This window comes from Heloderma suspectum, chromosome 1 (assembly GCF_057233095.1).
Source record: "Heloderma suspectum isolate Gila_16-S chromosome 1, 16-S_ref, whole genome shotgun sequence".
NCBI lineage: Eukaryota > Metazoa > Chordata > Lepidosauria > Squamata > Helodermatidae > Heloderma > Heloderma suspectum.
In genome coordinates this window covers 166,255,497-166,279,295 of record NC_139458.1, presented here as the reverse complement: position 1 = coordinate 166,279,295, position 23,799 = coordinate 166,255,497, and the positions used below count along the sequence as shown (strand labels likewise).

The window sequence follows — 23,799 nt, the reverse complement described above, 5'->3', positions numbered from 1 at the left end:
GTAGTCTATGTAAATCTTTACGTAGACTACAGCGACCAAATAAGGAACGGGAATGGTGGCTCCCTATGGGGGCCGCCATTATCCGTACGCGCTTTTTTTTTTTAAGTCACCCGTGATAGGCTATGTGACGATTTACGTAGCCTATCATGGCTGACTTTGCAGATCTAGCCGTGATAGGCTACGTTAATCGTCACGTAGCCTATCACGGGGGCATTTTTTCTTTTCTTTTCTTGGAATGGTGGCGGCGGCAACCGGTCAAAAGACCGGCTGCCGCTCCCGCCCCGGACGAACACCCGCCGAACCGCCGGGAGGGACATTCGCCAAAGGTAAGTCCCGTCCTGGGGGGGAGGGTGCGGGGGTTGGGGGGGTGCGGAGAATTTCTCCCCGAAACTTGTTCGGGGGGCCGAACACGTTGGTGCTTGGCCCCCCGAAGTTTCGGGGAGAAATTCTCCGCCAACCCTATCTAACAGTCAGGAAGATTTTCCTGATGTTCAGCCACAATCTGGCTTCCTGTAACGTGAGCCCATTATTCCATGTCCTGCACTCTGGGATGATCAAGAAGAGATGCTGGCCTTCCTCTCTGTGACAACCTTTCAAGTACTTGAAGAGCACTATCATATCTCCCCTCAGTCTTCTCTTCTCAAGGCTAAACATGCCCAGTTCTTTCAGTCTCTCTTCATAGGGCTTTGTTTCCAGTCCCCTGATCATCTTTGTTGCCCTCCTCTGAACCCTCTCCAGTTTGTCTGCATCCTTCTTAAAGTGTGGTGCCTAGAACTGGACACAGTACTCCAGATGAGGCCTAACCAGTGCTGAGTAGAGGGGAACTAGTACTACCTGGGATTTGGAAGCTATGCTTCTATTAATGCAGCCCAAAATAGCATTGGCCTTTTTTGCAGCCACATCACATTGTTGGCTCATATTCAGCTTGTGATCGACAACAATTCCAAGATCCTTATCGCTTGCAGTGTTGTTGAGCCACGTATCCCCCATCTTGTAACTGTGCATTTGGTTTATTTTTCCTAGGTAAAAAATGCTTTAGGAGAATTTAGGTTAAGTGCTATACTAGGGGAAAACTCTTCTCAGTGTAAGCCTAGCCCTGTTCCATGGGAGAACAGCTTGGTGTCCAAGTGCTACACTAATAAAAATGCAAAGGAGCCAAGTGTGGGCAAAGGTTAAGGTAATTTAGTCTGGGTAGAGAAGTTGCCCTAATATACTCTGGGAGGGAACGATAGACAAAAGTCAGCACTTTTCCAGAAAATAAAGGTTTTCATTAGGAACGTAACAAAATAGTAACAAACCATAAACTATGAGGCTTTCCCAAAAAGAGAGGAAAGAGGGAGGGTTAGTGGGGTGAATTGGTGGCAGCACTGTGCAGTATAGCTTTGGCTTGGATGAGAATGGGGTTTAAGAGGAGAAAAGAAAACTCTCCTTATTGCTCTGCCAGTGATCCAAAAGGGGGGCAATGAACTGCAGAGGATACAAACAAGCACCAGTTGGGGACAAGAAAGGGAAGAGCTGGTCATATTTCTAGGAGAGTAGGGATAAGACAGAAGGACTGGCATGTCTAGGTAGTGACAGACTTGGGTTTGGAAGAGAAGGGGGTAGTCCTGGGTGGGGGCTTCCCAGGCACCAACACAAGGAATACAGTTGTCTTTGACTTGATAAACTTAAAAGGTTTGGTGGTAGCTGTCTGTCTGCTTCTCCTTGGAATTTCATTACACTGAGTGCAAAAATCTATGGGGTAGGGGTTCAGAAGAACTTTCATGTGCACCTTTTGGTGTGTGGACTTCCAACCTCATTGAGTGCTAATTCATCCTGTCATTGTTCTAGCACTGAGTTTCATAGGTCTTCTGGAAGATTTCTTCTACTTTTACAGGCTCTCTTAACCAGTAGAGGTGCCCTGTGATGTGATCAGATTGGAACTAAGTAGTAGGGTAGTTACACTTTCTGGAGGTCTCACTTATGCCTGCTGAACAGAGTGTCAAGATGATTAGTGCTCCCTCTACACGGTCAAAATAACAGAGACTCAAACTTCAAACTAGTCACAGCTTTTATTAGGCTACCTGGCAAGCTTTTCCACAATTGAGCTTAAGTGAAACTCAACAACTTCTCGAGGGCCTAACCAGCTAATTCTGAGCTTTCTGTTAGGGAAGCCTTTGCAAGGCAGAGAAGTTGGCAATGGCATCCCATTGAAGATAGGCAGCTACAGTGAAACCTGAAAAGCAGCTTATGCTCCCTATTATGTATGCTCCGGTGAGATGCTATCCTGGCAGAGCATCTCAAGCCACTCCCTAACTCCGCCCACTTAGACCGATGACGCACCTTTGCATCCACCAAGTCATACCCCTCCTTGGAAAGGACTAGGTTTCCTATGGGGGGAGGGGAAGGCAGTGTCTCAGCCCAGGCCACCTGGTTGTCAAGGCCTTGGGAAGATTACCCCTCAACTCCTAGAGACTCTTGAGGAGTTTGCTCCCTTGCTCTCTGATCTAACTGTTGTAGTTCCGGCTCTGAATTAGAATCGGAATCATCAGAAACCGCAGCGGCCCTTGTCTCAATCCTGACAATCCTGAGGTGAGAAATACTCCTCTTGTTCATGCTAATAGAGGAAAACAATGTACATTCGCAACCCATTCTATCCTTGGTGATCAATCATCCCAGGTTAAATGAAGACCATTTGAAACAAGTACTGAGGAAATATTCAAAATGGCTGTCAGGGTGGACACTGAGCCCATGGAGTCCCAGAGTAGTTCTGATTCTGAGGAAGAGCAGTCGCTCCTGGGAGAGGAGCGTGCTCCTCTTTCCCAGGGCCAACAGCTGACGGAGATTCCTCCCACCAGCATTTCTAGCTTAGAAAGCAGTCCAGGTAGGAGTGCATGAAAGCCACTTACCTGGTCTCGCAGCTTGCTTCGCGGTGGGGGGGGGAGGCGCTTCACTGCTCCCCCCAAAGTTCAGGCCGGGGGGGAGGCTTCCCGCCTCGCCCGACCGAAATTCAGGCCAGGGAGGAGGCTCCTCGCCTCGCCCGGCCGCGAAATAAAAAGTAAAAAAAAAAAATGCCCCCGTGATAGGCTACGTGACGATTAACGTAGCCTATCACGGCTAGATCTGCAAAGTCAGCCATGATAGGCTACATTAATTGTCACGTAGCCTATCACGGGGGCATTTTTTTTAACTTTTTATTTCGCGGACGGGCGAGGCGAGGCGCCTTCTCCCCGGCCTGAATTTTGGCCGGGCGAGGCGGGAGGCCTCCCCCCCGGCCTGAATTTCGGCCAGGCAAGGCGGGAAGCCTCCCCACCAGCCTGAACTTCGGGGGGAGCAGCGTTGCGCCTCCCCCCCACCGCGAAGCAAGCTGCGAGACCAGGTAAGTGGCTTTCGTGCACTCCTATTGGGTACATAACACAGTTTCCATTTAGGTAGACTCTATCAGGCTTTTGATTCATGTTGAGAGTCAGCATATTTGGGTCTAGGGAAGCTATCAGGGTGCTGCAGCTGCAAATGGCAGCCATTGTAGTGGCCACCATTTCCATGCCTGCATTAGGCCGTGATAGGCTATGTAAATACTTACATAGCCTATCACAGCAAAGAGCAGGGGTGCAAATGGCAGCCGCTACACCATTTGTGCCCCTGCTCTTTGCCGTAATAGGCTACATAAGTTTTTACGTAACCTATCACGGCAAAAGGCAGGCACGCCAATGGCGTAGCAGCTGCCATTTGCGTCCCTGCTTTAGCCGTGATAGGCTACGTAAATATTTACCTAGCCTATCAGGGCTAAAGCAGGGACGCAGATGGCAGCTGCTACGCGATTGGCGTGCCTGCTTTAGCTGTGATTAAGGATGGACGAAAGTCCCTTACCTGGTCCCGTAGCTGTTTTCGCTGGGGGGGGAGGCGCTCCGTTTCTCCACCTGAAATTCTTGGCAGGGGGGAAGGTGCCCCGCCCCTCCCGGCCGAAATTCAGGCCGGGGGGGAGGCGCCCTATCCCTCCCCGCCGAAACTCTGGCCGGGGGGGAGCGTCCCGTCTCCCCGGCTGCGACATAAAAAAGTAAATTGTAAAAAAAAAAAAAAAAAAGTGATAGGCTACGTAACGATTTACATAGCCTATCACGGCTAGATTTTCAAAGTCAGCCGTGATAGGCTACATAAAGATTTATGTAGACTAAAGGCGAAAATAATTATTTTCACCGTAGTCTACGTAAATCTTTACGTAGACTACCCATGCCCAAATAAGGAACGCAAATGGCTAATGCAGGGACGCAAATGGCGTCCCCTACACCATTTGTGTTCCCACTTTAGCTGTGATAGGCTACGTAAATATTTACATTGCCTATGACGGTGAAATAGGGAATGTAAATGGTGGCTGCTGTAGCCGCCGCCATTTGCATTCCCTTTTTTTGCCGTGATAGGCTACGTAAATATTTACTTAGCCTATCACAGCCTCCGCAGGGACGCAAATGGCATCCCTGCGTTAGCCGTGATAGCTACATAGGTATTTACATAGCCTATAACGGCCATTCGAGAGACGCGACTGGCGGCTGCAGACGTGGCCACCATTCAAGGAGCACTGGAACAGCCGACAAAGGTAGGCTTCATTCTGGGCCCATTTTGCGGGGCAGGGGGGTGAGGGGCTTCGTTCCGCCACAGATTTCAGGGGGCTGAATGCGCTGGCATTCGGCTTCACCGAGATCCATGTCGGAATTCTCTGCCATGCCTACGTGGAACACAGCGGAGCCAGGTAAGTGGGGTTTCATACACCCCTACAGTTAGGTCATAGAAGATGTATTCATGTTCCTCACAAGTGTTTGGCATAGGGATGTACGAATTGTGTACCTTCTGTGCCGCTTGACTTCTGCAGTTTGCGTCCAGTGCTCCGTTCCGCTGTTCATAAGCCCCTGGAATTCTCCTCTTTTTTTTCTGCTCTGAAAATTACATAGATAAATCCATACTGACAAACGTAATTCCTGTGCCCAGCCGTCTCCGTGAGTCTGCGTAACTTCCGTAAGAATCACTATTTTTCATAAATATTTATGTATTTTTTCCCCCCTGCCCTGACGTGCAGTAATTACTTTCAGCCAAACCACTTCCTTTTCCTTGTAGGGGCTTCCCCAAAGAAGGCTGTCTTAGGTGTGCCTGAGAGATAAACTATTTGTTTAAAGCAATTCTGTTTTAAAGAAAGACAAAACCATTTAAAATGAACACGCCTTTCCTGGAGTTTAGCAGGGAGAATAATACATCGTGCAGGGCTCCAGGACCTTTTTCTTTCTTTAAAATAGCATTGCTTTAAAGAAATAGTTTATCTCTCAGGCACACCTAAGACAACCTTCTTTTGGGAAGCCCCCAGGAAGGCGAAGTGGCTGAAAGTAAACTGCCCAACAGAGAAGGAGGATTTCAATTTTAAAAGAACACCCACAAACAAGGCAGTAAGCACAAATCATTTTTTTAAAAAAACAGGGTGGTTTTTGGGAACGGGGCGGCCTGGTTGACCCAGATCAGAGCTCATGCAGACCTTTTTTTTTTTGTCTGCCGAATGGCAGATTTTACAAAAATAATCACGAAAAGAAATCCGTAAATCAGAATTGGAAGAAGAACGCAAACGGCTTTACCCTTTTCATGATATAGGCATTTTCCCTGTTACCTGAGGCTAGGGATGTCAGAGAATTTCGCCACGAATCTCGGGGAGGCCGAATGCCAGCGCATTCGGCCCCCTGAAATCGGTGGTGAAATGGTCTGCCCCCCGCCCCCCCGGGACGGGACTTACCTTAGGCGAATCTTCCTGGCGGCGGCGGCTCCGGCGGCGGTTCGGCAGTGGCGACTGCGGCGGCCAGTCTTCCGGCCAGCTGCCGCCGCCGCCATTTCCAAGTTTAAAAAAAGAAAAAAACGTGATAGGCTACGTAAAGATTTACGTAGCCTATCACGGCTAAATTTTAGAAAACACCGTGATAGGCTACATAAATGTTTACGTAGCCTATCACGGCTGAGTAAAAAAAAACCACACACGCACGTACGCAAATAGCGGCGTCCATGGGCGCTGCCATTTGCGTTCCTTATTTTGGCACGTCTTAGTCTACGTAAACATTTACGCTATTTGCGTTCCCCTTATTTTCGCTGTAGTCTACGTAAATGTTTACGTAGACTAAGACCTGCCAAAATAAGGAACGCAAATGGCGGCGCCCATGGGAGCCGCCATTTGCGTACGCGCGTTTTGTTTTTTGTTTTTACTCAGCCGTGATAGGCTACGTAAACATTTACGTAGCCTATGACGGCTGACTTCAGGGATGCAAACGGCAGTGGCTATGGCCACTACCATTTGCGGACCCGGCCGGCCAGGATTCGGGGGGGAGGGACGGAGCGCCTCTCCCCCGGCCAGAATTTCGGGGGGGAGGGACGGAGCGCCTCTCCCCCGGCCAGAATTTCGGGGGGGAGGGACGGAGCGCCTCTCCCCCGGCCAGAATTTCGGGGGGGAGGGACGGAGCGCCTCCCCCCCACCTTGAATCAATTTCGTTAAAAGGTAAGTGACTTTCGTACATCCCTACCTGAGGCTTTCTTTCACTGGGGCTGAGTCGCGAAGTCCACAGAAATCCTCCATCTTTTCTGTTTATTGTCTGTGGAGGTGAGGTTAGGTGAGGTGAGGTCAAGTCCGGTGAGGTCGGGTGAGGTCGGGTGAGGTCAGTTCTGGTGAGGTTAGGTCAAGTCAGGTCCGGTGTGGTCAGGTGACTGGAATTTACATGGGGAATCTCCGCAAAGGGCTTTACCCTTACGGAGACAGACGGTGGGCACATGAAAAGGATTTTTCGACAGTACTTAACGGAATTATTTTTGTAAGTTCAGGGAGCCGAAAAAAATGGGGGAATCCAGGACATTTGGACCACGGAATGGGGTGCCCCTCAACTCTGCGGAATCCTCGTGGAGTGGAGCTGCTCCGCAAGGATTCTGGGGGGGAGGAACGGATTGCCTCCCCCCACCCCGCAGATTCCCCACCGGAACGGACAGTGGGGAATCCATACATCCCTACTCCCATCTACTAATGTCTTTGCTGATGTCTTTGTTAATTCAAAGAAATTTGAAAACTCCCCAACTTTTCCTGAAGCATCCTGTCTCTATATGCTGTGGTTGGAAACTTGTCCAAAAAAGGTGCATTAATCACAAGCTTTCCCTTATAAACATCTTTCTTTAGCAGAGTCATGTAACTCTGCTACCCAGTAATCCCTTCCCAAAATTCACTGTGGTTCAAACTAGGCCCATAAAAATCTTTGGCTCTCTTAGCTATCCCTCCTATATCCCTGTCTATACCACCTGCTGTTTCTTTATGCCAAATTGCTTTGTGCTAAGTTGTCTGCCTCCTGTAGGACTTCAGCTGAGTATTTATTCTTGTTAATGTGTATTATGAACATACAGCAAGACAAGCAATGGGGGAGGGGGGTTGGAGCAAAGAAACAGCAGGCAAGGAAATGGTTATGCTTATGTGCTTTTAATTCCCCCTCTTAGTAAGCCATGGTGCTGTTTTAAAAAATGGCAGCATGCCAACTGGTGCAGACATTAGTGCATGACATGTATCTAATGTATGACATGTAGTAATTCATGGAGGATACGGCCATCAATGGCTACTAGTCATGATGGCTATATATTACCTCCACTATCAGTTGTAGTGTGTGTGACTTTTTATACCAGTTGCTGGGCAACACAAGCACAACGATGTTCTTGCACTCATATTGGCCTGTGGGCTTCCCATAAGCATCTCGTTGGCCTCTGTGCATAAAGAATTCTGGAGCAGATAGGCTTTTGGTCTGATCCAGCCTACTACTTCTTATGTTCTTACGCCCAGAATCAACAGTATCACTTCAGTTTAGCTTCGTAAGAAAGTGATTACTTGTTAGCATTGGTAGCTATTCTTACAACAGCACAAATCTGTATTTTAATGAAAGGTTTCGACATAAAGAAGCCAGGGGAGAAAAAAGATCTCCTAAATAATGCCTACCAATGCAGCACATTAATTCACTAAAGAAATCTAAACAGATATATTTTGTAGTATTCCCAACATTTAACAGAAGTAAATAATTTTTAGGAGAGGGGATTCTGGGTATTATTCAAAGTTTCAAGGTTACAAAAGGGAATTCTTCAAGCAGTTTGCATTAGAAAGTCAAGTTAAAATTAGCCAATCTTTGCACAATCCTGTTCTTTGTAATAAAGTCAGTTGGCCAGTTTTTAGAAAGAAAGAAAAAGCCCTGCAAAATTTCATAACCCCACTGCAGCTCATTAACAGAGCTCTGACTTCTTATGTCAATCAATTCACTTTTTAATCACATAATTGATTATGTTCTCTGTTGAGCAGCACATAATAGAAGTGACTTTTCCCCCTTGGTGCACTGCCTCTGTTGATCATTTATTTCTCTCAGTAGAAGGAAAACAACATTTAGAAGGCTTAAATCAAACTAGAAACATAAAGGCATTTCAGCCTTTATGTAATAGCCATTCTACAACCTAAATTACATGGTTCAAAGAATAAATGAATGTTCTTATTTGTTATTTCATAGCTGGATGTATTGGACAGACTGGGAAGAAGATGAAATAGATGATAGCGTGGGAAGAATTGAGAAGGCATGGATGAATGGCTACGACCGGCAGATTTTTGTGACATCAAAGATGTTGTGGCCAAATGGATTAACTCTGGACTATCGAAGCAATGTATTGTACTGGTGTGATGCCTATTATGATCACATTGAAAGGATATTTTTGAACGGAACGGACAGAAAGGTGAAAGAAAACATGCTGCTGTGTTGCTCATAAGTTTTCATTTCACTTAATTATATTGCCACTTAATTTTTCTCCTGTTCTCTTTAGGACTGCATTGTTAGTTGACCCTGTGGGGATACCCAGCATAAGGACCATTGTGGTATCTTAGTTGGCACTCTGATGCAGAAAAATGTATGGCCCGGAATTTATTTCTTTGCTTCAGAGGCAGGAATAACACAAAGACTTTAGGTTTCTTTATGTGTGGGCAATAATACTCATTCCCCCACAACACACACAAATTCTTTCTCATTGAATTCTTAAACTTTTAATGATGCAGTAGTAACTGTTTAACTAATGTCAATTAATTGCAGGTGATCTACAGTGGAAAAGAACTGAACCATCCATTTGGACTCTCACACCATAGGAATTATATTTTCTGGACAGATTATATGAATGGCTCTATTTTCCAGCTGGATTTGATGAGTAGAAATGTGACACTTTTAAGAAGTGAGAGATCGCCACTGTTTGGGCTGCAGATTTATGATCCCCAGAAGCAGCAAGGTATTGAAAACAATATTTTCACTCACACCAAGCCATGTTTTAACATTAGTTATAGAAAGGATAACTTTTTTCACATTGCCTCAGTCTCTGCTAGCAACCTGCTATGAGCACCATGCTATTGTTCCACCCTGTTGGGGTAGGCATATTCCAATAAAGGAACAATAGGAGGGGTCTTGCCCTTCAATCTGTAAATAACTTCTTTCTTTTGATGAAGCAGACCTTGCATTGATCTCTGCAGATATGAATCTACCAGAAACAACCAACCAAAGATCACAGAGAAGAGAGAGACAGTAGGCCCTTTCACACAATCACCGCAGCCCACTGTGGTGGTACATGCTGGCAGCCACTGTGAATATTCAAGCTGTGGCAGGCAGGTGCCACAGCTTATTGTGACATTCGAACCCAACAAGGGTGTGTTGTTGCTGTGGTTACCAAACCACTCACAACCCATGGGCTGTTTTTGGCTTGGGGGTGGTTTGTTAACCACAGCAACAACTTACACTATGCTGGGCTTGGACATCATGATAAGCTGTGGTGACTGCCCACCATGGCTTGAATATTCACAATTTGCACCAGCATGCACCCCGGCCACTGTGGCTTAAATAAGCAATGGTGGGCTGTAGCATTTGTGCAAACCAGACCAATGAAGGTAAGAAGAGAAAACCGTAGACTCAGGAACTGAAGGTAGGCCATACTGTTCTCTCTGATGCTTCCCACAAAAGTCATGTAGGGGGTCACAAAGGCTACGTGAGCATCCCTAGCTGATTTTTCATGACAGCCATACTGGGAACAGATCAGTTATTTATTCATTTATTTCATGTCTATACCTTCCAATAGGTGAAGCACTCTGGGCGGTTCACAAAAATTAAGACCATAAGGTACAACATAAAACAACAATATAAAATATGAAAGCTTAAAACTACAATATAAAAATACAACTAAAATAAAACCTAGCAGGTTATCAGCCCCTGGACCCAGTGTTTCTGGATCTATTGCTTCAAGGCTCAGTCAGGCACCAATATTAGGGATGCTACAGCTGATCGCTTGGACATTGAACAGGACACCCTCAACATAACCTATGGTTTCTCCAAGGATATCATCCAAACCCTATTAAGAAGCAATCCTGTGGCCACTAGACAGTGGCAAGACGGCTATAGGATATGCTGTTTTCCAGGAACCAGCCTCAGAGCCCAAGGTTCCCAGAAAACCGACCTTCCCCCACGTCCGTGCTGCCTCGGAGGCAGCGTGGAGAAACCCTGTCCTCTGTGCTCGGAAAAGGAGAGTGGAGTGGCTGAAAAGGGGCAGGGCTGGGGGCGTTCCAGGGCGGGGGGAGCAGATCTGTGTGTACAACACATCTTTTGTGACATACAGCAGCCTCCTCTCCTGCTCCCCACCCCCCGGGGCTAGACAGCTGAAAACGGCTGTCTAGCAGAAAAAGCAGGGCAGGAGAGGCACAGAGGGAATGATCCCCCCCCCCCATGTTTCTCCTGCCTTGCTTTGGATAGGTGGTTGCCTCTGAGTTCAGAGGCAGCTGCCTATCTAGATAGGATTGCGCCCTTAGTGTTACATTATTTCATAACCAGTAGGCTTTATGGCAGTATCTTAAGAGACTGTTGTGATGAGTGCAAGAGTCTAATCCAGTTTCAGCAGTGGTCCTGGAGGTTTTCTTAGCATGTTTTCTTAGCTTAAACATTGTTAGCATGTTTACCAAGCAATCCAGTGGATGGGCAGGCGAGCTTTCAAACTAGGTACCAGAATTAAATCAATTCCAATTTCCAATCCAATGTATTTATTGAAGAGCAAAGGAGTGAGACGTTGAGAAATGGTTAATTGCTTTTAAAAAATAAAACGATACATCAAAGTAACCCACTAAACCATACTAAATCAAGATATTAAGAGTAACTCACCAAAGCAGCATACGGGGGGGGGGGTGCATGTACACATCTGGGATTCCCTGGCATAGCGTAGGCCACTATTGCCTCTTTACTATCCAGGCGAAGACAAAGGAAGCTTCCTTCACAGACACAGATATTCCTGGGGGGCTGGGCAGCTCCCATGGAAGGAAATTCAAACTGACCAATCAATAGCCTGGAAGGATCTGATCTTGCATCCTTCAGGTGATTTCTACTGTCTTTCTTTTACATATTCAGTTTATGGAGGAGGAGGAGGAGGAAGTGAAATTGGAGAGTTAGCCTGGAATGTATAGAGATATAAATTTGGCTGTTATTATCACAGTCTGGCTATGGTCTTTGTTCAGAGGCCTTTCCAGAAAAAGAAGTGGGGAATCAAGGTGATCTGGTAGGTTTTGCAGCTGGGTCCAAGGACTTATCTGTCAAGAGGGAACCTCGTCCCCCCCCCATGGTAGAATCAGGGACTGTGGGAGAGCACAGTGGGGAGGGGACTGATCAGTTGGGGAGCGGCAGTTAGCTGGAGAAACCCAGCCTTTGGCCTATGAAGAAATAAGTTCCATTTTGAATATTTAGTAAATCTTTTGGTCTGTTTTCAGAGATTTCTTTCTCACAGACCTCCCCAACAATGCCTTAACAGACAGACACACATCGTCTTTAAGCTTTTTTAATTGTGTGTTTTATTGTCCTTGGGCTTACCTTTTTATATTTTATTGTTATTGTTTTATATTTATATTATTTGGTGATTCATAAAGCCATGAAAAAACCTGGACAAGCCCTAGATGGGGAAAAGAATCAGGCAGTTGTTCTTCATGGGAAAATTTGGGTAGTTCTTTGTTGTTTTTTACTGCCTAAAGTGTGTTAGGTTGTGGGAGGTTCTCAGCTTTCAAGAGAGGTTGTAGTTCAAGAGTTCCTTTTGCTTTGCCATCAGTATAATGTATAATTTCCAGTCAAAGACTCACAGAAGCACATCACTGTGATAACTGATTTGCTATAGAGATCTGTTTTGATGAAGAATAATAAAGTCTTCATTCACATTCAGTCGGGTTTCTATTGAAGCCAAATTGATTCTTTCCATTTACTTCAGTGGAAGTAGGACATAATCCTATTTTGCTAGTTAAACTTATATAAACTGCTTGTTAAACATCCATCTATAGCCTAATCAATACTCTGCACATTTATATATCTTCTTCCAGACTTGTAGTAGTAGTTATGTGGCTCAATAAGCTGAGTGATGATTTGGATTTAAAATGTGTTTGTGACATTTCCTGCACTAAACAGTCACAAAACATACGTTTTAGATGTCACCTATAAGCAGGCTTGAATAATGGATTCTATAAGCCTCTTGTCAGTTGGCATTTATAAACCAGTTAACAGCTTTTTTAGCCTGTTCTGCAGACAGCTTTAAGGATGTGTTACATATATGCTATTTTCTTTTGCATACATTTTTACTATTATAATTTATGCATCCTTTCCTATGCTAGTTTTTTTAAAGCTGCTATGATATTCTAAGTCAGGGGTGGCCAACTTGTGGCCCTTAAGATGTTTTCACCTACAGCTCCCATCAATCCTAGCCATCATAGCCAATGGTGAGGGATTATGGGAGTTGTAGGCTGAAACATCTGGACTGGAGGGCTACAAGTTGCACACCAATCTAAGTTTTTTTAAAAAAAACTGAAATACTATTTCTCTTGTCCTTGAAATATTTTTTTTTTTTAGTAATCTCTTTCAGTATCCAATATGCAGTAAAAGATGGGAGGATTGTGCTTAAATGTATTCTTGTTTGGGTTTTCCTAGAGGTGTCTCTCTGTAGTAGTTGATTGGGCAGCAAGAGTAGTTTCTTTGTTACACAGTAGTTATTCCAATTTGCAGTCAGCTACCTCACACCTGGTGCCTAGACATATTCTTGTAGTAATCACTTTTAGGATACAAGGTGTAGTAGACCAACAGATAACATTTATTAATTATTTATGTAATTAAGGAGTCATTGTTACAGTAAATGAGAAATACTGTTACGGTTGCTGCCAGATCACATCCTGAGAGGGTTCTCTAGGCTCACAATAAACTCTAGGGTTTAAGTCAAATTTAAGCACAATATTCTTAAAATGATAGTGTCCTCTCTGTCCTTCCTTGTAAAAAGAATTGTGTGCAAAACATTACATGCTTGCTTGTCATCCTATGCAGTGATTAACACCACAGCCAGAAATGATCAGGTCTAGTGTACATAAAGCTTTAACATCAGTCCCAGCATTGGCACTCTGCATGGTGGGACAAATGCTGGGGGGTATTGGCCCCAGAAGACCCATTCTGGCTGATTCTAGTCATCAGCATCCCTTAGGACATGGTGTTCAGCCTGATGCTGTGAACAGAAGTGACTTCAAAGCAGCTGTAGCAGCTTCTGCCCACTTTGTTTTCCCAGAATGCCCCTGGACCCAATGTAGTAAGCTAAGGACCCCTGCCATCTCCATCTGCCTCCACCACTAGTGGAAGGGCAGGGAGAAACAGGTGAAAAAGGAGAAGCATGGGATGAATTTTAACAAGTGGAGTTACTTTTGATTATTTAGTTGCTATGTTTATTGGATGAGGATAAATAATGGTATTAAGCCAAATACTTCACCAAAGAGGTAACCAGTAACCTTACTGTCAAATTCTATGGGCATTTATGCTAACCTAAGTCAGGCAGGAGGGCCTAGTACTGGTGCAAGAGCACAGCTGATCTCTTTAAACTGTTACCATATGACTTGGCAGCAACTGCAATGATGATGACTCCATTCATCTGCACTCTTGTGTGCAGAAAGGTGTCAATTTCCACAGGTGTTGCTTAATAGCCACTGTGAAGGTTTGAGGCCTATAGAGGCGAAAAAAATTGCTCAGGCCTAGAGTTTTTTTTGTTGGGAGGGGGTATCCTTGAGAGGAGTAGTTTCATTTCCTCAGTTAAGTTTCATTTCTTCAGGTTTGAAACAGTACTTTCAGTTTTGAGGGAGGAGGGTATATAAAGAGATTGAGAGAGCCAGTAAGAGTCAGAGAGACCAGAGCCTGAAGAGGGAGCAGGAAGAAGGAGCATGGAGAAGTCTAAGTACAGCTAGGGTAAAGGAACTTGTGTTTTGCAAGTTTTATTTTCCCTTAAAGCCTTTTGTATCACTCAGCTCTATTGTGTAAATACCTTTATTTGTATTTTCTTGCTTTAACTTACCAGTAAACTGTTGTGGTTAAATCCTGTGTCTAGAGTGTCAATAACCTAGGGATGGCAGAGAATTTCACCATAGATTCGAGGTAGGCCGAATGCCAGTGCATTCGGCCCCCCGGAATCTGTGGCGGAGCGAAGCCCCGCACCCCCCATCCTGCAAAATGCATGTGGAATGGAGCTTACCTGCTGCCGTTCGCCGGTGCTTTGCGAATGGCAGCCACATCTGCAGCTGCCATTCGCCTCCCCACGAATACCATGATAGGCTATTTAAGTATTTACATAGCCTATCACGGCTAATGCAGGGACTCCATTTGTGTCCCTGCGGAGGCCGTGATAGTCTACGTAAATATATACGTAGCCTATCATGGCAATAGGAAGGAAGGCAAATGGCGGCCGCCATAGCCGCCACCATTTGCATCCGTGTCTTTTGCCATGATAGGCTACGTAAATATATACATAGCCTATCATGGCAAAAGACATGGACGCAAATGATGGCGGCTACGGCAGCTGCCATTTGCATCCCTGTGCAGCGCAGCGGCCGGATGTCCAGCTGCGGGCGGCCCCAGCTGGCAGCTCCGCGGAGTCGCCGTGGAGGGGAGCCAGCCAGGGAGGATTCCAGGGGGAGGGATGGAGCACCTCCCCCCCCATGGATTGCCCAGCGCTGAGCCAGGTAAATGTTTCATACATCCCCACAATAACCCCACGCATACAGCCTCAACCCCATGTTATTGGAAAGGGAAAGGGAAAAGAAGGAAGGTGGGACTCTAAAGGAGGCAAGAGTAGGGGTGTACAACACTCAACTTACCTGGCTCCGCTGGGGTCCACAGGTAGGGGGAGGTGATCCGTTCCTCCCCCTGGAATCCTCAACAGTGGGGGGAGGCAATCCATTCCTCCCCACCCTCTGGAATCCTGCCCAGCCGGCTCTGCTCTGCAGCCAGTCCACGGAGCTGCAGCATGGACTCCAGCTGGGCTGCTGCAGACGCAAATGGCATCCTGCATAAGGGACATTTCCGTCCCTGCTTTAGCTGTGATAGGCTACGTAAATAGTGGGCTAGCATAGGGATGCAAATGGCGGCCGCTACGACGGCCGCCATTTGCAGCCACAGCAGCCCGGCAGTGGCCGGATCTGCTGCCTCCAACATTGCCACTTCATCTGCCATGGGAGCTGCCACCAGGTAGGTCCATCCTGGGGGGATTCCACGGGGTGGTGGGGGAAGGGAGGCCGTTCCACCGCGGACTCCAGGGGGCCAGATTCTAAAGAATCTGGCCTCACTGGAGTCCGTGGAGGAATTCTCCACCATCCCTAGGCATCAGATCTTTAAGGAGTTGCTCAGGGGGTCCAGGTCATAAGGGGGAATCCTGACAGCCACTGTAAGGGCTATTCTACCAGCCCTGACATAGAGGTGTTTTTTTGTTTGTTTGTTTTGACAGAATTATGTGCTAAAATTGTTCTGTTGTAAAAATGTCAGGAATGTTTTGCAGTGAGCAAAGCAGAGTTGGATGACACTATCTTACTTGCTACCAGGTGCTGTCACATGATAGCAACTGAACACCCCCTGATTATTGAAGCATTTTATGTTATACATTTTGTACATTTTCAAGTTTTTAACAAGAGGTTTCTAAGTAAATATATGAAAATGTAATTGGTGTTGCCTAAAAAACTGTCATGCAGCTTCCGATATCTATTTCAATCCCAAGGCTATGCGATAAAGTTGAATCAGCACAGTCCAACATGGAAGCTAGTTGAATGGAACAATCTAAGGGAGCAACCCTGTGGCCGCTAGTCAGTGGCTAGATGGCCATAAGGTATGTGGCTTTCCGGGATCCGACCTCAGAGCCCAAACTCCGAGGTCAGTTCCTGGAGAACCGACCTTCCATCCCCCCTATGTGGAACAGCCCTGAGCTCCGCACTCAGAAGAGTAGCATAGAGCGGCCAAAACAGGGTGTTCTAGGGGGCTTTCCAGGGTGGGGAAGGCGGAAATGCTAGTACGACACATCCTATGTGTTGTCCGGCAGCCTTCTCCCCCACTTCACCTTCTTGTGGCTAGACAGCCAAAATTGGCTGTCTAGCCGCAAATGCAGGGCAGGAGGAGCGTGGAGGGAATGATCCCATCCATGCTTCTCCTACCCTGCATTGGTGTTCACCTCTGAGTTTGGAGGTGGCTAGGGATGGCAGAGAATTTGTCCACGAATCTCAGGGAGGCCGAATGCCAACGCATTCGGCCCCCCGAAATTGGCAGTGAAATTCTCCGCCACCTCCCCGCCACCCCCCCCGGGATGGGACTTACCTCCTGCGAATGTCCCTCTCGGCGGCGGGTCCCAGCGGTGGTTCGGTGGTGGTTCAGCGAGGGCGGGGGCGGCGGCCGGTCTTCCGACCGGCTGCCGCCGCTGCCATTACAAAGTAAATGTAAACCCCACACACACACACACGTGATAGGCTACGTAACGATTTACGTAGCCTATCACGGCTAGATTTCCAAAGTCAGCCATGATAGGCTACATAAATCGTTACGTAGCCTATCATGGCTGACTTTGGAAATCTAGCCATGATAGGCTACGTAAATCGTTATGTAGCCTATCATGTGTGTGTGTGTGTTTTACACTTACTTTTTTATTTCGCGGCCGGGGAGACGGGGCGCTCCTCCCCGGCCTGAATTTCGCCGGCAAGGGATGGGGCGCCTCCCCCCTGGCCTGAATTTCGGCCGGGTGAGGTGGGGCGCCTCCCCCCCTGGCCTGAACTTTGGGGGGAGAACCAAAGCGCCTCCCCCCCACCGTGAAGCAAGCTGCGGGACCAGGTAAGGGACTTTTGTCCATCCTTAGAGGTGGCCGGCTATCCCCATAGGATTGTGCCCTAAATCTACCATGTTGGAGCTAGTTTTCTAATGAATTTCTTGCTGTACCCTGCAGTCCTATTCTCACTTACCTGGGAGTAAATCTTATTGAACTGAATGGGGTATGTGGTTTTCCGGGAACTGACCTCGGTCGAAGCCTGTACTCCATGGTTGGATCCCAGAGAACTGACCTTCCCCCACTTCCACACTGCCTTGCAGGCAGCATGGAACAGCCCCATGCTCTGCGCTCAGAAGAGGAGTGCCAAGTGGCAAAAATGGGGCGTTCTGGGGCAGGGAAGGTGGAAATGCCAGTACGACACATCCTATGTGTTGTCCGGCAGCCTCCTCCCCTTCTCCGCCTTCCCGTGACTAGATAGCCAAAATCTAGCCACAATGAAATGCAGGGCAGGAGAAGCACAGAGGGAATGATCCCCTCCATGCTTCTCCTGCCCTGAATTGGATAGGCGGTCACCTCTGAGTTTGGAGGCGGCTGCCTATCCCCATAGAATTGCGCCCTAAATTAGGCTTTATTGACATGGGGCTCAGAAGCTAACTGATATTAGAGAACTTATAACCTGAGGTCTGTCTAGATTTTGGTTTGTGAAATTAATTGGGAATGTTTAAAAATATGAAATGAGGTTTCAGTCAGCTGAACTACCTAGTTACACTGATAATAGGGATGCTCAAGCCTTCTGAGAAAAACTTGCTAGCCTTATTGAAGCTCTGAGCTTCCCTTGAAAATCCTGAAATGATTTGCCTCAGAAGGAATCTTCAGATTTGTCCTAAATTTTTCTTTAGATAAAATTCAGTGGAAACATCTTTGGAGGAATTTTGTTTGGCATGTCAAAACTTTCTCAGCTTCCTTCAAAATTCATCATATGTTCTGCAAGAGTAGGAACTTCAACGTTCACCTTGAAAATTCCTTGAGAAAAAATTCAGTGGCAAATGGCAATACTACCCAATAATAATTTGTGCTCTGATCTTAGATGTTCATTATTAGCTGCTGACATTTCTACCTATACTCTAGTGTCACCAAGAAATTTGACCTAGAATGAGGATGGAGGAGACGTTTTATCCAATCCAGAGATGCACCAATTAAGTTCTCCTATATGACTGTATGTTTGTCATGAATACCTATGGAGAATACAAGTCACTATACCTGGGGAAACTATATGGTGGACATGAGGGCAAGAGCTGCCCTGACAGTCCTGCCTGACTGTCACTGATGGGGATACCACAGAAATCATTGCAATATGCAAACACTCTCTCCCATCCTTCCAGACAAGGATTTCGCTAGTTTTTAAATAACTCCATAAACTTAATTATGTAAAAACAAAACACGTATGCCGCCCTGATCAAAATGAAGGAGAAAGAGAAGGCTAAACATGAAATAAATATATAAATACATTTTATTAATTCTAACTATAGTGTTTCAACATGTATGTCAAAAAGTAAGAGATAAGACTGTGACCAAATGTGATCGTGTTGTAGTTGTTGCACCTGTAGGAAATTGCATTGATCAGAGCTGTGTGTCTGCTAGATAATAGCAAGTTTCTTTATGTTCTCTTTATACTCCTCTTCCAGCATGTTGCTTGATCTATATGTCCCTAAGGTTGCCTTTTTTTAATTGCAGGTGACAACCCATGTCGAGTTAATAATGGAGGCTGCAACACCCTTTGCTTAGCTGTACCCGGAGGCAGAGTGTGTGCTTGTGCTGACAATCAGCACTTGGAGGAAAATAGTACAACCTGCATGAGTATGATCTTCCTAGAGACTATTTGAATTTTTTGCATTAATGTTGCAGGAAAGATAAAGTCAAACTATAAATGTCTTACAAATGTCTATGTATTTCATGACAACCACATCAAAAGTACAGAATTTTGTACTGAGCACAGCATTCACTATCTTGATAATCTCCTTAGTGCTATAAAGATATGCTTGGGATTACATAGGCTATTGAAAACCCTTCTGAGAAATTTCAGAGGCAATTCCATTATTTTAGACAGTTGTGAATTTTATACAAAATGCTAAAAGCTCCAACAATGCATTTTCCCATCTTTTCCTGTTATAAAAATAGCTTATTAATTATCTTGTCTTAGCTTAATTTTTTTACACATGAGAAACTCTCCTACATCCTTAAAAAAAGGAAATAAAAAGAATTCCTGATTTTCTACTAGAAAACAAAGCACAGGACACAAAATTATGCAGATGGACAGGCTCACGTACACACTCATCCACATGCAAGTGAAATCAAACAGTTGCTTTCAGGCAAACATAGTTCCATGGCTCATAGCCATAAAGTGACTTCATTGCCACCTCCACCTCCCGCCGCTAATCTCACTACTTGCGATATTCTAAACTAACTTTAATGAACAAACTAAACAATTCAATTCTATGTTTATGCATAATTAATAAGGGTAAGGAAGCATCATTATTAAGTCTAAGCCCTATACAGTTTAGGCCTTAGTACCTGCCTTTCCTCACGCTAGCTTGCACAGGAACTGAGGTTACCTTCAGAAACTCTCTTCTAGATGAACAGGTGATATAGGTAGCAACGAGGGACTTTTTTGGCTGTGTACTTTGGTGAAGTTTCAGTGAAAGGCATACACCTTTTATTCACATTTACAGAGTTGTTCTATGTGTGCGCTCTCTCTCTCTTTCTCTCTCTCTCTCTCTCTCTCTCCGTGCATGTGCGTTTTACATGATCTCCTTTTTTTTCTTTTTCTTATCTGATGTGTACTTTATTGTTGCATGATATTGTTAGGATGATGTTTTTGTTTCTTTAAATTTTGTGAGCTGCCCTGAAAACACATGTTGAAGGGTAGGATGTAAATCTATCAAATAAACACATATCTAAACTAATTGCACCCTTTTATGAGAGCCAAACAAGATATTGAGGGAATAGGCAGTAATATAGTGTTGTATTATGACATATTCTCTTAGTAGAATATTCCATCTTATTTCTTTGCAGTAAACTTATCCAATTAAAAGGAGAACCCTGTAGCAAAAGCAAACAATATCAGAGTGACACCCCACCCAAGGGACACAAAGAATTGCATTGAAGCAAAACGATGTTTTGGATTCCTTTACTTTTGTATATGGGATGGGGATGGGGATGGGGCAGTCTAGGTGTACCAGAGAATACTGTGGGCTTCCTCTGTAGTGTCTCTTGCCCCTGACTTAGTTTACTTTTGTTGCAGGGTTCTTCTTTGACCAGAGTTTGCTACGTGTTTTCAAAAGTAGAGTCAAATTGTTTCTGTCTTGTAAATGGGGATAGTAAATCTTATCAGTATTCGTAAAGAGCCCTTGAAATATCTGCAGAAACTTAGGCTAAAGAGGAACCTACAAGTTTTACCTGGAATTTAGATACTTTAATGGCAACTTTAGTGTGGGCAGTGCTGAGTGAAATCTCATAAACTAAAGGGAGCAGATTCTTCAGTGTCCTGTATAACTGTAGTCCTTATACCTCTGTATAAACATTTGAAGAACAATAAATGATACAAACGATGTTTGCTGTTCAGAATTTGCACACCTTGTACAATTCAGATTTTGTTAGTGTAGGGTTTTTTAGTACAGCATACACACCACTCTGCCTATAAGCAGTTTTTGTCTTGGTTTTTAATTTTAGGATATGCATTTGTATATAATATGCATAGATAATATGCATTTATATATGCTTTTTCATGAATATATGCATTTCTGTGTTTGCTTTCCCTGAATATGTGCATTTTTGTACACTTTTTCTTAATTGGAGCTCTCCATTGCAAAGCTTGGAGAAGTGCAAATTTCCAAAGACAACTGAATTTTGATCCATGTACAGGTTCAAAAAATGCAAAAATAGGTAAGTTCACATTAAAATGTGAACCGGACTAATTTCTCCCCTATTCCTGTCCTTTAGCCATTCAGGGAAGCAGGGGATTCTTGGGTGAAACCTTGTGCTGCTCTTATGCAGGAACAATATAGAGACTTTAAATAAGATTGGGGTGAGAATGGCTATGTAAATTGGCCATATATTCATATGAGGATCCTACAGGAAACTCTGAATATGGGAATACTTAGCAAGAGCTGAGGGTGTTTTATAGCTACAATACAAAGAAAATTTATGCTTGCATATAAGCAACTGATACTTCCTTTTCTTTATATGTTTGTCCCCTTAGTTAATTTTGGAGAATTGTTACCCAAGTTATGCAAACGGGGAGAGTTTCAGTGTAAGAACAGGCATTGTATCCAAGATCGCTGGCGTTGTGATGGTGATGACGATTGCCTGGATGGCTCTGATGAACATTCAGAGATTTGCTGTAGGTATCGTTCTCTATTTCTTTAATAGTTGTTATGAGAGTCTTAATACATGCAAAAATGTAAGTGTCTGAGGGGCATGAAAATGAAGCTGCAGTTGTCTAATTTTTTATATAAATCATCCATTTTGTGGGAAATAGATGTACATTGGGTCTATAGCATACTGAAATGATACTGCTTCACAACACTGATCATGCTAATGATCCTCACACTCCAGTACGGCTGCTTTTCTTCCTCTGATGCTAATGCCCTTTGCCCTTGCTTGGTTGCTGGGCCAGGAGGCAAACTCTGCTTGCAAATAAGGGAAATCAATTTAAATACCCTGAAGACAGCATTACTGTGCAGAAGGCTGCTAAACACTTCATTGCTGCTTGGCAATGATATCCTGAAGGGTGTCCAAAAAAACAGGCTTCAGTTTGGAACAAGATGTTGTACAGTTTTTGCTGCCTCAGTATATTGTAAAAGGAGACATATGGGAACTGCACTACAAGCAATTCTTCATGTTTGCTACAACTTTACTACTTAACCATTGTAAGAACAAGAAATACTTGTATGCTTGAAGATGACAGCAAGTGTCAGCAGTGAGCAGCATTCCTGCTTATATGAGAATCTTAAAATGCTTCCAAAAGATTTTAGTTTGTTATTGTGGTAGGGAAGTCAATTCCCATGGTGCAATATCATGCCATTGTGGGCAGGACTAATCTAGTAGGTCTTTCTTACCTTATCATAACCCTCATAAGCAGAAACATAGATGGGGCTAATTGGTAGAGGAAGAGTAACAGAACTGGCTCCACCAATATGGCTGCTTAAAATTCACACATTCTTTCCAGTAGCATGGGATTGTGCCATAGAGAAGCGGTGTCCATGCATATTTAAACGTAAACTTTTGTGTGGATTTTTAAAAAGCGAATTAATGCAGAAATGGGATAAAAGGACTTAAATGTGAACACATGTGAAAGTTACATGGACTGAAAACAGACCACTTTGTCCATCCCTAATCATCGGAGCACCCCTTAATGGTGCTAGAAGAGTATTAGTATGGCTTCTTTCTTTTCCTTTTTTTTTAAGGAGTTTCAGGTTGCAATCCTATACCAACTTGCTTGGCAGTAAGCCCCATTGAACATCATGGGAATGGAACTTACTTTTGAGTAGACATGTATATGATTGCACTGTAAAATTCTTCTTGAGAGGTGTTCTAGGGTTGGAAGGCTTATGCATGATTAAGTATAGGGATGGTGCGGGCATCTGGTCGTGGCTTGAAGCTCGGCTATTTCTTGCTGGCTCAGCCCTCAGAATACCAGTCTGCAGATCCCCACACTTGCCTGGCACGGCACATGTTGAGTCAGGTAAGTGCACAGCCACCTGCTCCCTCTCCGAGCTGCCATTTTGCATAAAAATGGTGGCTCACCCTTTTTCATAAACAGACTTTTTATGCCTGTAATGTTGCGTAAATGTCCCCTTCATGGCCACCATTTGCATAAATGGTTATTTACGAAAAAGGGCATTTTTTTACGCAAAATGGTGGTTCAGTGAAGAAGCGGGTGGCTGTGCGCCACTCTCTGGATGCCCATGGACCACCCAGTAGCTCACTGCACAGCTGGCGGGGCTCTGGCATGTGGCATGGGATGGGGTGAGTTCGCCCATCCCTAATTAAGTAGTTCCCGCTTTTTTCTTTAAAAAAAAACAAACTCCAACAGATGAGATTTTTAACACTTCATGCTCTCTGTAAAGTAAAAGACATACATCTATTCACATGTTTTGCTGCCAAAGTTGTTTTAGACAGCAAAATATGCTACATTTTTTTCTGCAATTTAAAACTACGTTCTATCTTCTCATGCTCTATTTTGCTCCATGGATCAAATATTTGACCAATCACTGGTAAATTACTATTTCAATTATAGTTTCTAGAGATTGCCTGTAACTTTAGTGAGATTTGAGGTTTTTTTAAAGACAAATGTTGAACCAAAGCAGCGTGGCTACTTTTTCATATTGTAGAATCAAGTCCACCTACCCACCCCGCTCTGGCCTGCTGTGATCTGAAAAGTAATGATGCGACCACCATGGGGAAGTGGGGTGCTGTTTCATGCCACTTCTAATTGATCTATCAAATCATGTGTTTTCCCTCTGGATGGGGCAAGGTGGGTAAGGGCTGGATGTGGGCTCATGTGGAAACTATCTTGGTATTGTTTACAGTCCCCAAGCCACCAAGAGACAAGTCTGGTAGACCTATGTCTAAGCAGAAGCCCCTCCGAATCTGCAGTTGGCTTGAAGTATAAGTGCTTTATCTTAGACTACT

General features: G+C 44.8%; 1 protein-coding gene across 1 annotated transcript in view; it reads left to right on the top strand.

Moving 5' to 3' along the window:
- LRP1B (LDL receptor related protein 1B) overlaps positions 1-23,799 on the top strand; it is a 1,474,154-nt gene that overhangs the window by 979,022 nt on the left and 471,333 nt on the right. Inside the window, exons 14-17 of the mRNA XM_084809602.1 lie at positions 8,523-8,742; positions 9,093-9,282; positions 18,841-18,963; positions 21,365-21,505. Coding sequence (XP_084665728.1) covers positions 8,523-8,742; positions 9,093-9,282; positions 18,841-18,963; positions 21,365-21,505 — 674 coding nt within the window. The remainder of the gene's footprint in view (positions 1-8,522; positions 8,743-9,092; positions 9,283-18,840; positions 18,964-21,364; positions 21,506-23,799) is intronic.